The following is a 15,075-nucleotide window of genomic DNA, read 5'->3' as shown; positions in this document are numbered from 1 at the left end:
TTGCGCCCAATTACTGCGCAAACCTGCCTTTTGGGGGAAATTTCTGCACCCTGCCGTACGGCTGCCGTACCAGCGATGAAGAATAGAGTTGAATTTCTGCAACGGGTACAACGGAAGGAACCGCTGTACCAGCGGCGTTTGCCGACCCCTGAGACCGAAGTTTGTCGAAGGGTCGCAAGCGCGAAGCACTGCGAATCCTGTAATGAATGGCCTATAGTACCAGGAGCAATTTTGTAATAACACTGCATTTCACAGATTTGTATTTATACTGCATTTGTTACTGTGATGCCCAGCTTGTGCACGCAGATACGGATACGGGCAGACGGGGCTAATGGGCGCATTTATGGACGGCGTGAGCCCGGATGGATAGCAGGCGGTGATCTGTCCGCAACATTATGTGATAACCATAGCAAGCTGCTCCAAGCGCTGGAGCGGGCTGTAAGACTGCGCTCTTACGATTCTGCAGCTCCACGCATCGTGTGCTGAAACGGTGCCAAAAGACGCTGTTGCGGTTTATACATTGTATTAAAACTGCTGTAATCCTGTAAAGCTACCCCAGGTCATCTACTCCAGCAATCCCACACGATAAAGCTCCATATGGCTTATATAATGCACGTATGAGCACATACAATCTACCACGAGGATGGTTGAGGTCATACTCCTGCGTTTACATTCCCGAGCGCACCTGTGAATCCACATCCATCCTTAAAAAAATTGGCCCTCGCTATGACAGCCCACGTCGCAGATAGGGAGCGCAAAAATCCCAAACCCTAGGAGCACCGTTTGTTCTACACGCATTCTATGGATGTAAGTGCGTCATTTAACCAGGCTTGCATCTAATAGGAGGGCGCGACCTCCGCATCCCCTCGGGTCGATTGCAACGGCCATCGGGCGCTAACGACGGAAGTAGCTATCAAGTTACGTATATAAGGCACGAGATGAAAAGGGACCAGACAGCTCCTAACAATTGGGAAGCGTAAGCTGACTTCACTTTTGGAGACAGGGGAGACGTGCCTTTCAGCGGCCCTAAAGGGTCAAGCATACAAGGATAAAGTGCGGTGACGCTTCAATAAACACAACACAACCGAATGCGCTGCCCTTGCGAGTTTAACTACCCTGGGCAGCACGCATACGTTGCAGGTTCCCAGAAACCGACATGTTAGGGATAAACCCAGGCTCAGATATGCATGATCACTGTGCCCCACACTGAGGCCTGGGTGCAGTCCGCCTTAGCTTATGTCGCTGCATGGGTCGTGGCAAGCACCGCTGTCACACATGCATAACTGTGAAGTATGATTCCTGCTGCAACGGTAGTTTGTTACAACCCTTAGGACAATTTCCGGCCTGGAAAGAGCGATGGCAGCTCTAAGGCTAATCTTTTTCGATGGCTTTTAGAACTTAAGCCCTTTGCCAGTTTCCCCCCAATCCCCATCCGCACAGCGCAAAACTTGAAGCGCAATGAATTTCATATCATGACGCGTTAGTAACTCTACCCTGGTGGGAACTTGACGACAGACAGCAAAGGACAGCATGGGGGACGGAATGATAAGATCATGCAAAAAGCCAAGACCGGTTACCCCGTAATCGATGAAAGTGACGTAACTGCGTACCGTAGCACGGTGGACGTAAAGCTTCGTAATGTTCGTTCTGTTCCTTATGTATGCCCGAAATCCTCACAAAACGCGACTTTATCGATATAAATAAATATTTTAAAATGTAACTTGTACTGCCATTAACTGCGCGCTGGACACCAGCGCAACCGTACGCATCCATGCCTGTGCTGCTTAATTTGAACAAGAATTACATTGCAGGATGAATTTGAGTGAAATCAGCACACACTGCGACTCTGCAATCACCAGAAGGAGAGCTGCAACCGAAAATCAAATCCACGGCTGTTGTACTTCCAGTGTCGTAAGGCGCCGCATTCCAAGAATGTGTGACTGAATTCCCATAGGCGCGTATGTTAGTCACGCCCCGCTGCCTTGCAATGTTGGCGATTACTTATCCTGAAGGAGCGTCAACAACAAGAGTGACAAGCACTGGCAATTCTTTCACAGCCTACGATATATTTAGGTTGCAGTGATCACACCCTTTACATAAAGGTCAATGTTGTAATATGCCGGTTGGCGCAATATCCCTGCTTGCTTGCATCTGCTCGGGTCGTAGTAAGCAAGCTAAGGAATGCTCGCCACACGAATTGTCAGGGCCGGAAAAAGACAAAGGACAACAGGCCACGTCAATTCAGGTTAACCAAACGGGTTCAGCGCACGAAAACTATCGCGCGGTACGCTCCCGACAAATGTCAATACGCATCCGGGTTCGGCTCGTCCTTACACACGCTAACAGAATTCACAGGATTATGAGCTCAATGCATTAATTCAGCTTCAACGCGTCTTGGGCGGCTTGCGTGGACCCTGGTTGCCGAGGACGCATTCAGTACTATCGAACATAGCCGTTTTCTTCGATGCTTCAGAAATAAGGTACACGTTATTTAAGCGTGTTTAGGTTAAGACTGCCTTGACTTGCTGAAGAGCTTGCATACATAGCAGTTAGCTGTCGGGTTTTGGTCATGGCGTTTCACATCTGATTAGCCAAGTTTGTGATAAATTGTACTTCGTCTTGAATTACATTTTCTTTCCTTCTGCAGCTTCTACGGTGCTTCGGGTTCTGGTAAATGCAACTCAAGGGTCTGCTTCTTGCTGCTGGCGCGAGAAGTCAGGGACGTGTACACAGGATGCAAGTCCGAAGAAAACACGCCGATGGTGGGGCTGGAGGTATGGCCCTTGGGCGAGCGTGCAAAGCCCGACGTCCTGGGCCGCGTGGGCGACTCGTACAGGGATCCTGCAGCAGCAAGCGTTCCTGAGTCGCATAGGCGAGATAAGCGAGAAGCGTACCAAGGGCTCATGCCTGGTATGCTCAATCAAATGCTCATCAATCAGGTGGGTGAATGGGTAGGCGGCTGGTAGGCACTTTTTCTCGCTGCGTGTGGCACTCACGGCTCAGTGTGCTTAGGCCGCGCAATTGAAAGCGGTAAACCTGCTCTAAGATTCAGTTGACTAGGCATGCTCAAGTAGCCCACAGGTCCGCTACCAACTGTACGTACAACTGTACTCCGAGGGCGTGAGCCCTATGAGCTATGAACCAGTGCCCACCTCCCGCCTTTGCCCTACGAAAAGCCCTATGAAAATCCAAATGTCGCGTTGTGTCCCTCGCTCATCGCGATTTGATGCTGTCACCGTTGGGGATCTGTCCCACAACCCCAGGCCCCTGTCATTCAGAGCCTTCCTCACTTCCCTAGCGGGCCTGCACGGGGAGCGAACGACCCACGGGACATAGATGGACGAGCTGCCGTACCATCTGCCAAGCCGTCGCTGGACGCACAAGGTGTCGTAGCTCTGTTGCCTTTGACTATCGGCGACCGCATCGCCGGTGCGCTGTGGATTGTCCGGTACGGCTCCACAACGGCAGTGGACAAACCGACGGCACTGCTGCAATCCAACCCAACAACAGCCGCAACACCAGCAGCTACCGGACTAGTCGCCGACTCAGCGGCACTTCATCGCGGCGACAGTGGTATCCTTGTTAATGCTGCAGCCGCCGCCGTCCGTGGCAACATTGTTGCTCAACCGGCGCCTTGTCCCCACCTTCTTACCAGCCCTCAGGCGCTTCAACAATTAGGGCTCAGCGCATCCTTGTGCCTGTTAGGCCCTGAAAGGGACTTCACAGCCAGTCTGTGCGAAAGCCTGCGCCAGCTTTCATCCGCCTCCAGCATGCAGCAGCTGGTAAGCGCCCTGTGTGACGCCCTCGGCTGCCGCATGCGAGAGCACTTCCTGCTGGAGCCCCGTGTCTTTGCGGCGCTGGTGCCGGAAGCGACCTCTACTGTGGGCCTTATGTTTGGTACCCGGCCGTCCGCCGCCACGCCCGCAATATCGCGATCCACTGCCAAGATTTCCCGCCTGGCCAGCAGCGGCGGTATGGACGTGGTGAACTCCACAGACGGCCGGAGAGATACCATGCGGCCGCTGTCACCACGGGTTGCGATGATAAACGGCAAGGACTCCTTCTCGCTCAGCGGCCGGCCCGCATCAGATAACATTCCAAGTAATCTGCCGCAAAACGGTGGCGGCGGCGGTAACGGTAGCTCGCCCGAACGCGATGGTGGCACGCCGCTCCGCGCGTTGCGCACCCAGGGTGTGCTTCGCGTGATGCCTCTGACACAAGCTGATTTGGCACTAGTTGATGCCACGCTAAGCGGTGTCGGCGCCAACAGCGCCCCAAGCGTCCCTGTCGCCTCTGGCAGCTTCATGGCGCTGTGTGTCAAGCCCTTTCCTCTGGCGCAGACACTGCTACGCCACGCGGTACGGAAAGTCGTCAATGCCACCGCTGCCGCAGCGCAGGCGGCTTCTGGATACAGCAGCTCCGACTCAGCAGCTGGCAGCGGCGGGCGCGAACGCCGCTTCCGTGCTTATGGGGCAGAGGTGGCGGACTGCGCGCTTCATGTGCAGGATCCGAAAAAACCTTCCCGTGATGTCTTGTTGCTTATTGCAAACGGCGGCGCCATCGCGGCACCCAGCTCGATAACCCCCAATGGCGCCGCCGGGATCACGAGCCTTTGCGTTAATGCCAGCGGCGGTTCCACGTCAGGCCGCCGAACCGTGAGTTCTCTACTGCTGCTGGTGCTGCCCTTCAGCGACGGCAAGGCGATGCTCGGGCTGTACGTCACCTTCCCGCAAACGCTGCCGCAGCAATTGCTGCGGCAGGCACGGAGCACACTTCTGGAGGTCTTGGAGGTACGGCCAAACTGCCCGCCGTATCCGGACAACACTACTGCATACAACTCTTAACTCTTTCCGGAACACGTATTTATCCCTTTCATTACCCTTGGCTACATATCATGACACCCGATGTTGATGTTCACCAATGCACAAACTTCACGTCCCGCAATTCCGTATAGAACTTAGGGTTTACATGCATATCTCCTGCCTGCAACCGCTGCCGGGCCTTCGCACAGGTGTGCTATCCCATCTTGGAACGGAAGCTCTCCACTGACTTGGCGGTGGAGCTGGAGACGCTCGTCACCGCGGCACCTGGCTCTTACGCCGTCCTGGAAGCCCCGGAGGCAGATGCCTGCACCCCCACCTCCGCCACCGTTGCTGCCAATGTCATCGAATGCAGCACCGGCTGCAACACGCTGCGCGCCTCCGGTAGCAAGCTCATCCTACAGCAGTCTGGCGACGCCGAACCGCAGCCCGAACGCGTGGTGCCTATATATAGCCAGCTTGTGCAATCGTTTCTGTATGACAGCCGTGGCGGCGGCGGCATCGGCGGGCCCGGCAGCAGCACCCTCCCTGGCGGCGGCGGTGGCGGCGGCGGCGCACTGGCCGCCACACGCAGCCTGAACCTCATGGACACGCACGTGAGTCCCACTCTAGCTGGAGATCACACGACGTCATTACTATCTGCGCGTGAGAGCGCGCTGGCGGTGTCACAACATCCCATCACGACCACGGGTTGCGAGGGCTTCACACGCAGCACGGTCATCCATTTGGAGGAGTTGGACTTGGGTATGTGTGATGCGTGCTGTGTGCTGTGTGATGCGTGCTGTGTGCGGTCTTCCTCACACAGTGCACTGCGGGTTGCATGCTAAGCAGTCGAGCAACTTGTGCAGGGGTGCGATGTGTGTGTGGGTGTCCTTATCCACAGTATCCGGCTAAGGGGGGTCTCACATAGCAGGCGTACTGCTACGGCATAGCAGTCTGGATAGTTCGGTTAGTTCGGGAAATAATTTTTTTTCGAGCGACAGGATGATAATCCTTTTATGCGTTTTCATGATGACTCCTAATTTAAAACCGCCTTTGGCCCCCTGGCCCTGCGGTCCCCCCCCGTTTTACACCTTTGGAGAGTACGGCAACTCAAGGTGTAAAACACACACACATACGCACACACGTACGCACACATACAGACACGTGTGGATGTATTTAATCTTTGTTGCTCTTGTATGCGCACTGCAGCGAGAGCAGTGTATGGACAACGTTGGTGCTTTCACAGCTAGCATTTACTCATTGCGCCTCTCTCCGCCAAGCTCTAGAAGTCTCCTTGCCTCCCCTTTCTTCCTTCCCCCCCCACCCGCACCGTTATCACAGTACAAAGCACGCTTCGGGCCCAGATGCCTCTACTGGTCGCTAGCATGCAAAACAGCATCAGTAATGCTCGAGTGGAGGCGGCAATGGCGGCGGCTGCAGCTAGCATTAGCAGCAGGTAGCTTAGGGGCTGGCTGGCTGTCCTGCTAGGGGGGCCTGCTTATAGGGTTTTAGGCTTTTAGGGCCCCCCGGCTGCCTGGTAATGTAGTCGCTGGCGGCTAAAAAGGCCTCTTAATGCTGGCAGAGCGCCTTAGCGCCTGTGATCTTTAAAATCCACAACCTTGCTCAAACCCGCCAACGGATATTGCCAGCAGACCCGGAGGCAGCTTCATGGCATCCGCATCCCACCACTTCAACGCTGATCAGTCGGACCTGTCGCAGCTGGAGTTGCACTCCCAACTCGGGCACGGGGGCTGTGCGGTGGTGTTCAAGGGCACGCTGGGCACCTTGGACTGTGCCATCAAGGTGAGTGCATCAGCTGGGAAACATGGGGATATAGGACAGCGTAGGGGCGTGGGTTGGGCCACAGGTATGGCGTTCAACAGGAGGCCGCGCAGTTGCACGTGAGGGGTACAGGTGGTGGTGGTTTGGGAACGGTCTAAAGCTAAGGAACACGCAAAAGCGGATGAAGGCTTCTTGCTTCGGATTGGAGGGGCAGGAATGATGGTTCGCAGGCACCTCGGAGAAAACTCTGCGGGTGTGTAATTCTACCTGCCTGCTATCGAGGTAGAGCACATGGTTCAACCTGGAAGGTGCATGTTGATTTGTTCCGCTACTTGTAGGTTTGCTGTACAGTGGGCGCCTGGAAAAATAGGGGCCTGGAAGCTCTGTTTGCTCTTGACCGAGGCTTTCCATCCTTGCCAGCCTGCAGGGTCACACACACGTATGTAAATCGAACAACTGTGGCCAGACTTAAGTGAATTTCCTGGCCGCGTCAAATCGTTACATTGACAATGAACGGACCAACCCAATTGCTCCGAAACACCACTTTTGTAGACACCCGAATTTGTGGACGCCCTTTGTTTTTCCCCCCTCCTGCCCCTTTCCCCCCGCCATCTTCCCCGGATTTCGCTGCGTCCATACGGCTTCCCTACCTCGACTTCTCCTCTTTGGACCGACGTCATCGTCCTTATCCGTGGGTGCTTGGGGCCTTCCTGGACTTGTTCCTCATCCACCTGCGCACCGGCAGCTCATGGAGATGCCGGACGTGGGTGCTTGCATGGGTGTGGGTGTGGGGGAGGGGAAGGTGGTGTTCGGGGTTTTCGTTCTTCTCCCGGACTTCTGGGTGGGCCTTGCGAGGGAGTCGGTGAAGGGAGAGGAAGCGTAAAAAAACGAGGATGTACGAGGCTGCAGAACAATCAATTCAGTTGGTTGGCTTGCCAAGTGTAGTCCTGTCCTGTCCTGTCCTGTCCTGCCCAGTGGAGTGCTGGTTTTCTTTCCCTCCCCCGCCTTCTTAGTTGTCAATTCCATTCAAATCCACCTTCAAGCCCCAGCTCCCGGCCAGCTGCTGCGCTATCGCTGATCCTGAAAAAGGGAAGGGGCTTCACCCAGAGATGTGAGCCTGTGTGGGCTCGTTAGCACAGCCCGGGATTTCCGTCCTCCCAATCCGGATTACCTCTTGCTGCCCACGCTCGTGGATACGCTCGCTTCCTTTCTTTTCGATCGCCCATGCGCCGGATGATGTCAGAGTGTGACATAGGGCCTAACAGTTGTCTAAGCTTCAATTTCCCTCCCTTCCGCTTGCTGCCTGCTGAACCCACGACTCTGTCACACTTGCCTCCCGCCTCTTGCATACATTAAAAATGCCACTGGGGCCCCAGGTGGATGGTACGGACACCGCCTCTGGACGGGATGTCATGACGCTCAAGTGGTCGGGTGGGGACGGCGGTAATGGCGATGGGAAGGTCGGAAGCCGGGGGGAGGCGGACGACGGCAGCACTAGCCTGGCAGCCCGTCGTGCTCTGCTGCGCAATGCCATGGAGCTGGCGGCCATGACCAGCATCAGCCACCCAAACGTCATGCAGGTGACTAACGCGCCCTACAGAGCACATGGTCCGCATGGGAAGCCCGGCGTTCACTTTGTTGAACACGCGGAGCACCCGTAGACACACCGATGATATGTGCATGACCCATGACATGTCGCACTCCTGAAGACGTCAGCTGACAACACTCCTAAGAGATGGCCACCACTGCGGCAACTTGTGCTTGCCCTTTCAACGTTGTGGGTCCATGCCCCGCCGGTCCTTGTGGGGATCCGGCCTGACTGATGTTGCCATCTGCACCCACCATCACACCTACACAGGTATACAGCACGTTCAGCAACGTGACGCTTGGCCGCCGCCTGGCACCGGACGGCTCGGACCGCTTTTACCTCAAGCCGGTGGATGGCACCATGAGCACGCTCCCCGGTAAGTGGCGGCCGCGTCCGCTCCTGCTCTTTCGTTACCAGCCAAGCAGCCCTAGCGCTCGTCTCCCAGGGCCCCTTTCCGCGCCGCATGGACCACCCCCATGGATCATCTCAACACCCTTTCCCTCCCTTGCCTCGCAACACCTCTAGAGGGCTCCTCGCCAGTGTTCTCAGTTTTTCCTCCAGGCCCCCAGGTCCAGATTTCATCTTCATAGTTCGGTCATTCTCCCGACGAGGCCATCCCCCAAATTTCTGAACCTCCCTTCCATCAACCAGGCACTCCAACTCCTTTCCTAACCGGTGTCGATGGCCCCACCCCTACCACGGCGCAGATGCGCCGCCCATATGCGTGGCAATCGTGTGTGAGTGGTGCGACAAGGGTTGCCTGGGAAGCGCCCTGCAGAAGCGCTCCTTCCCGACACTGCTGCCCCAGAACAGCAAGAAACTGGGCAGCCAGCAGGCCTCGGGCAACAGCGCGAGCAGCAACGTCATCGGGGGCAGCAAAGCGGCCCGGTATGATTTCAAGGTGAACGGGGAATCGTGGTGCGCGGCGGTTTCTGGTAGGATGTATAAGTTGTACGGTTTGGGTGTACGTGGATAGTTTATATCCGTGTCCTGGATGAAAAGGCAAGGGAAAGAAAAGGGAAAAAAGGACCAAGCGCCGACATTGACTGCGTCAGCTACCTTTGCGCAGTCCATGTCACCTTCGGGATCTGCTGCCCGCTTTCCTGGCGGTGGAGATACACAGACAGGATTTCTTGTAAGTATAAAATTGCATATCCCCTCCTTTACCGGGCTGTCGGGCCTCTGCACATCTCCGCAGGGAATACTCATGACCCTCCTAGACGTGGCGATGGCGCTGCGGCACCTGCACGCACATAACATCATTCACCGAGGTGTGTGCGTGTGCATGTGGGCATCATTAGGGCATTGCCGCATGGCAGTAGACATGTACTGCTCCTTCCTGTGCGTCTGCCTTAATAACGGCCTGCCGTTGCTGCTACTACTGCCGTTGCTGCTGCTACTGCCGTTGCTGCTGCTGCCACTGACGCAATCGCTGAAACGTACCCTCAACTTCTGCATTGCGCGGTTACCGCATTGAAAAGTGTCCTTCGAATGACAGTTGGTCAGTAACCCGTGAGCCCCCTCATGACTGCATGGGCAAGCTTGCAGATACGGGACTTACGCACTCATGACCGTGCAACCTCCCCCGGGCGGTCACCCATCAGGGGGAGCGTTGACCCCTCCCTTGCAACCTCCCTGTCCTACTGGCCCCCGCCATTTCCTCGCCATTCCTCGCCATTGAGTAAAGCAGGCCCGCATGATAGCGCACAGACGCCTGGGTGCGGAGTTGTGGCCCAACAGTTCTTTCGGATCCGTTGTAAACATAAATCGTTTGCCCACACGCGGGGCCGCAGCCGGAGGGGGTTCTCTCTTCCCAGCGAACGCTCCCTTCCCTGCTTACCTGTACGGCCGTTTAGCTATCATCTGCTAACCGTAATGGTCGCATCGCCACCACACCACAAACGCGTCATGCCATCTCGCCAGTGCCGCACTCACCGCGGTGCTGCCACTGCTAGCATCTCTGGCTTGCCCGGTTTTCGGACTCCAAAGCTGGAGTAACGATGTCAAAACTCTCTCTTTTCCCCTTGTTTCGGGTACATCCGCTTCCGCAATGCCGATCGCCCCTTCCTCCCCCACGGCGCCCGGATCGGTGCCATCCAGACGTCAAGCCAGCCAATGTCCTGCTGAAGAGCAACGTAATGGACCCTCGAGGCTTCACGGCCAAGCTCGCAGGTGCGTCTTGCAAAGGCCCTTTCTTCTTCCTCCTCCTCCTCCTCCTCACTTGTCCTCACCTGTCCTGCCCTGGGACATGAGCGTGGGAGCTCCCAAGCCCGGGAGAGGCTGTATCCCTCCCAGGGGGATAAGACTTCCCCTGGGAATTTACGGAGAGGCTGAACTCCCAGACGCTCGCCAAGGAACGGGCGTCCACAGGCCGCTCCCTAGGAACCTTTAGAAGCCGATTCACGGAGCTTACAGTTGTTTTTGCTGTCTACTGGGCTGCAGAAATATTAGGGTTTGGCACTACTGGTAACGCGCGACCATTGCCCCCGGGAGATCCTGGGATCGATACCCGCTAGGGTCAAAAATCCTTCCGATGGTGGAAGGTATTGCGCCCCTAGGTGATGGACGGTGGTGACCTGGGATAAAGCTAACCTGCGAGCCGACCAGGAACGGAGTTGGGCCGCTGTCGACCCGGCAGATTCCGTTGGATGCTGGTGGTGGGTGCGGAACCTGAGCGATCCACTGAGAAGTTGACTAGGGTGACTGGATGAGGGTGCCCCGAAATACCGGGGAAGGCAGGGTTTCGCAGGGTAGCTGCCACGGGCGAAGATACACCCCCCTGTTTCACACATCATAGAAAGGTTGGCGGTAAGCGCCTAAAGGAGCGGAAAAAGTCTCGACATGGGGCCACAAGAAACATTGGTTTTGGCTTTGGCTTTGTTCAGAGGCAGGTTGGATGCTGACCCATCTCAAGCTTCCAAATGCTATCTGTGTCTGGGTCTTGGCGGGGTCCAACGTCTCCTTTCTGGAATCACGTCAACTAAGTTAGGGTTCACTCTGCTGAATCCAGCCACCCGCCTCGTTCTGTACGTGGTGGGGTAGGTAAGGGAGGAAAGTGATCCATGAACTCATCCACGCTTTTGGCTTAGCCTGGCTTGCAATGACAAGAAATGGCATGCCCCCTTCTTCCTCCCCTCCCCTTCCCCCTTTCCTCCCTTCCCCCCTACTTCAACTCTTCCGCATGTGCAGACTTTGGATTCGTCACACTGTTGAACCAGGTGGGCTAGCGCAGCTGCGTGCGCGTATGCTTGAGCTTCCGAAATGGCATTTGGGTGTTTATGAGTAGCCAAGGCGTACGAACACGCAACGGCTTTTTCACGCCCGCTCAGTTAATCCAGGCAGCCATCTTTCCATCTTTCCTTTCCTCCATCGCCCGAGGCCGTACTGACCCTGTTTCACCTTTGTTCCGCTTATTCCCACTCATACCCCGTGTCTCCTTCCTTTCCCCACCACGACCCATGGGTCACTCACAGCCCGGGGACGAAAAGAGCGGCGGCGAGCCGTTTGCCTGGGTGGACGAGACCTGCGGCACGTGAGTCCTGGCTTTGCGGCTTGAGGGCCCCTCCCCTGAACTCTAGCGCTTATATACGGTCCTTACCCTGCCTCGTTTACTCGTCCAGCTCCCAGGCATTTCCTGTTCTGAATGTGTGTCCCCTCCTGTTGTGGACTTAAAAATGTGGTGCGCGCTCCTCGTCTCCTAGATGTCTTACCTTATCCATCCCCTCCTTCCACAGGGTGACCCACATGGCTCCCGAGTGCTGGCAGAAACGTGAGTTCCGTCCGCTGCTGGAAAGGCGCGCGTGCAGGGCTGAGTGGGGAGTCACAGCCGTCCCGTGTTGTTGAACCTTTGACCACCCGTGAGACACACACAAACCTCAAGGCCCCCTTTCACCTTTCCCCTGATGCCTGCGTCGTGCCGTGCTGTGCTACGATGCGATATGCTGCGGTGTGTGGCGTGTATGCAAAAAGCAGCCCGGAGAGGAAAATTGGAATGTGCGTTGGCTTTGTGTAAGGAGGCACGCTGGGTCCCTGCTTATTGTGATTTGGACTGATTGGTGGTTGTTGTTTATGGAGATGAGGGCCGGGCGGCGACCCCAGTTTCCGGGACCGGGACCGGGCTGAGCCAGCCGTGAAGCGATGGCCTATCCGCCTAATACCCCACTTGAGATACCGCGCCTTACCCCGCCCACCCGCCCTAACTCCTCACTCGCCACCAACCCCATCAACGCCGTGGTTGCATCGCAAGCAGCGCACCGCCTCGATGCAAGCTGTGACGTGTACAGGTAAGAGCGGGCTCGTTGTCATCAGACCACCACCACACCCACACACACACCAAAGGGGGGAACTGGTACTGGCACACTGATACTGGGCAGGCCGGTGCAGACATGCGAAACCATTATATTGCCTGAACATTTAATGTCATCGTCTGCATCACACATCCCAGCCCAGCCTGCATGCATCTCAACAAAAGACGTTGCAGTGTGATCAGACCAGATCAACGGTAGTATTAGTAGTAATAGTAGTCGTAGTAGCAGCAGCAGTAGTGGTAGTGTAGCAGTAGTAGTAGTAGTAGTAGTAGTAGTGGTAGTGTAGCAGTAGTAGTAGTAGTAGTACTTAGGATTAGGAGTGCTGCCACCCGCATACCAGCTCTGTACCAACACTGTATAGCCCAGGAAAGCCCCGAAGAGGTACCAACACCAGGACAAGCACTTAAAACAACCGGAGACCCTTTCCTGCCCTCCCTAGCACTCGCTTCCTGAAAGCCCTCCTGAAGGGGAAACCCTAGATACGCCCCGCGAACGGGGAGCAGGGATAGGAGGTCGCCATGAGGTCCTTGAGGGGCGGCTGGTGCCTCATGCTTCACCCAAACAATCCCTGCTGAGACACGCACACGTGCGCCCCCCACCCCTCCCCGTTCATGGCCCCGACGTGCGCCCCCCACCCCTCCCCGTTCATGGCCCCGACGTGCGCCCCCCACCCCTCCCCGTTCATGGCCCCGACGTGCGCCCCCCACCCCTCCCCGTTCATGGCCCCGACGCTTTACATTTTGGCGCTCCGGCACCTTCTCCGCCAATTAAAGCTTCGGGATACTCATGTGGTGAGTGACAACAATATCAGCACCCAAAGATAGTGATGTGGAAAGAGACCTTGTAGCAGTTTGGTTGGTTGGTGAAAAAGGGAAGTGCCTGTCCTGGTGCGGGTGGGGGCCGCCCCTGGCGGATGGTGCCTTGTGTGCCAGGTGCACGCACACAACCCATGCGCGCCACCACCGCTGATGTCCTCCCCCATGCCCTTTTTCACGTCAGCAAACTGTATGGCGAAGGGATGGTTCTCCGATTGTGCTTTTCTAAATGACCACCTTTTTTGGGGGGATGCGGTCAGGTCTTGTGAGCAGTGTACCAGGTGCTCAGTGCCTCCAGTCTCATCCACATGTGCTCGTGTGCGCGTGTTGTCCACTGCATGTACCGTGCGCTGGGGACTGCTCGTAATGATTAACTTTTCGGGACTGATCGCGTTTCTGTGCCTCGCAGGGAAATGACGTCTGGAGGATCTCGACCCTATCCGGAGGTACGCGCACTTCGGGAGCTCTCATCCACACCACCCACGGCCACGGCTGCGGGCACCTGGTCCTTTGTATGGATGTTGAGTGGGGTGGGATGTTAACTATTTACACCGCGTCGTATCTCTCGTCAAATCAAGCATCCCTGTCCTGGCAGACAGGGCTGTAAGGGCAGAGGGGAGCTCAACACTTCTGTCAGGCTGGCTGGAGTTGCTTGCGCTACCCCTGGGACATTCCGATACAACAACACATGCTTCCCTGCATTGCACTCAATGGGCATGCTGCTGTTGCTATGTCAAAACTGCTGCTGGTGTTGGTAATGGTGGTGTGGTCTCCATCGCCTCAAGCAGGTTCAACCCAGCAACATCGCCCAAGTGGTCAAGCGAGGGGCACGACCCGTGTTCGACGAGGGTGTACCCGTGTCGTACAGGTGCGCGAGTAGTGTAGAACGGACCCACGGACCACGCCATATCGAATGAGAGCGCCTGTCCTGCGACGTCTTTTGCTCGAGTGATCACACTGCCGCGACAAGGACGTGAAATGATGATAGGGTTCTTGCGTCTTGAGCGAGGGAAGGCGGAGCTTAATGCGCTCTGAGCCGTATGAAGCTGGGACAGGCGTTGATTTGTAAGGACGGCGGGGAGGCAGCTGGTTTGGCCAGCCACGCACGGGTGCCGCCGCCCCAGCCCAAACTGAGCAGCAGTCGTGCCATTCCCCGTTTTCAAAGAGACCCTGCACGTCCCAGCTGCTGGCGACCTGGGTTACGCACTTGCGCCTCACTTGGCACCCGTTGCGTTTCGTTTCCCTGGGCTGGCTGCAGGTTTCTGGCTCAGCGCTGTTGGACCACAGAGCCCGCTAGCAGGCCCCGGACTTCGGAGCTGGTGACCTCCATTAGCCAGATGCTCAGCAAGATGTGAAGGAGCGGCGGGCCAGTCGCGCGGCCCCCAGCCGAGCGAGTGCACGCCAGTGCTACGCTGGTGCAGGTGATGCTGGCGGTGCGCCATGAGCGCGGGTTGGCAGGCAGGGCGGGTTGGTCACTGAGCCGCTGGGTGACCCGTGGGGGCCCTGTGGGGCGAGCTAGGCCGGGTGGTAGGCATGTGCAGGATGCGAATATCTATCATATCTCTGCGTAAGTCAGAAGGTTAATTGTTAAGTTGCGTACTGTGGGTTTCCTACCATCAATGATTTGTGATGCCCAAGGGTCAAGGCCGTGGGTGTTGTATATAGCCCTAACGCGGCTGCAGGCCACTGGTGGGCTGTAGTGGTTGGCCGCTGAAAAAGCCGCTTAAGATGGTGGCAGAGCGCCTTAGCGTTTATGTGTAGATGATATGCGTGAAGTACTG

The 15,075-nt window shown here is 56.4% G+C and overlaps 1 protein-coding gene across 1 annotated transcript; it reads left to right on the top strand.

The window, feature by feature from the left end:
• Window positions 1-2,647: 2,647 nt before the first annotated feature.
• VOLCADRAFT_118406 (uncharacterized protein) lies at window positions 2,648-14,649 on the top strand (the record flags this gene model as incomplete). The annotated part of the gene is made up of 16 exons (XM_002953634.1): window positions 2,648-2,939; window positions 3,264-4,790; window positions 5,012-5,416; window positions 6,507-6,605; window positions 7,961-8,164; window positions 8,443-8,548; window positions 8,880-9,073; window positions 9,371-9,443; window positions 10,273-10,344; window positions 11,362-11,390; window positions 11,646-11,704; window positions 11,907-11,941; window positions 12,422-12,455; window positions 13,704-13,824; window positions 14,083-14,162; window positions 14,553-14,649. Coding segments are annotated over 16 exons (3,426 nt in total), but the record flags the coding sequence as incomplete, so codon positions are not given.
• Between the last annotated feature and the right edge of the window lie 426 nt (window positions 14,650-15,075).

The sequence above is a fragment of the Volvox carteri genome (genome assembly GCF_000143455.1).
Source record: "Volvox carteri f. nagariensis unplaced genomic scaffold VOLCAscaffold_37, whole genome shotgun sequence".
NCBI classification, from domain to species: Eukaryota; Viridiplantae; Chlorophyta; class Chlorophyceae; order Chlamydomonadales; family Volvocaceae; genus Volvox; species Volvox carteri.
This window is presented reverse-complemented; position numbering and strand designations above follow the sequence as displayed.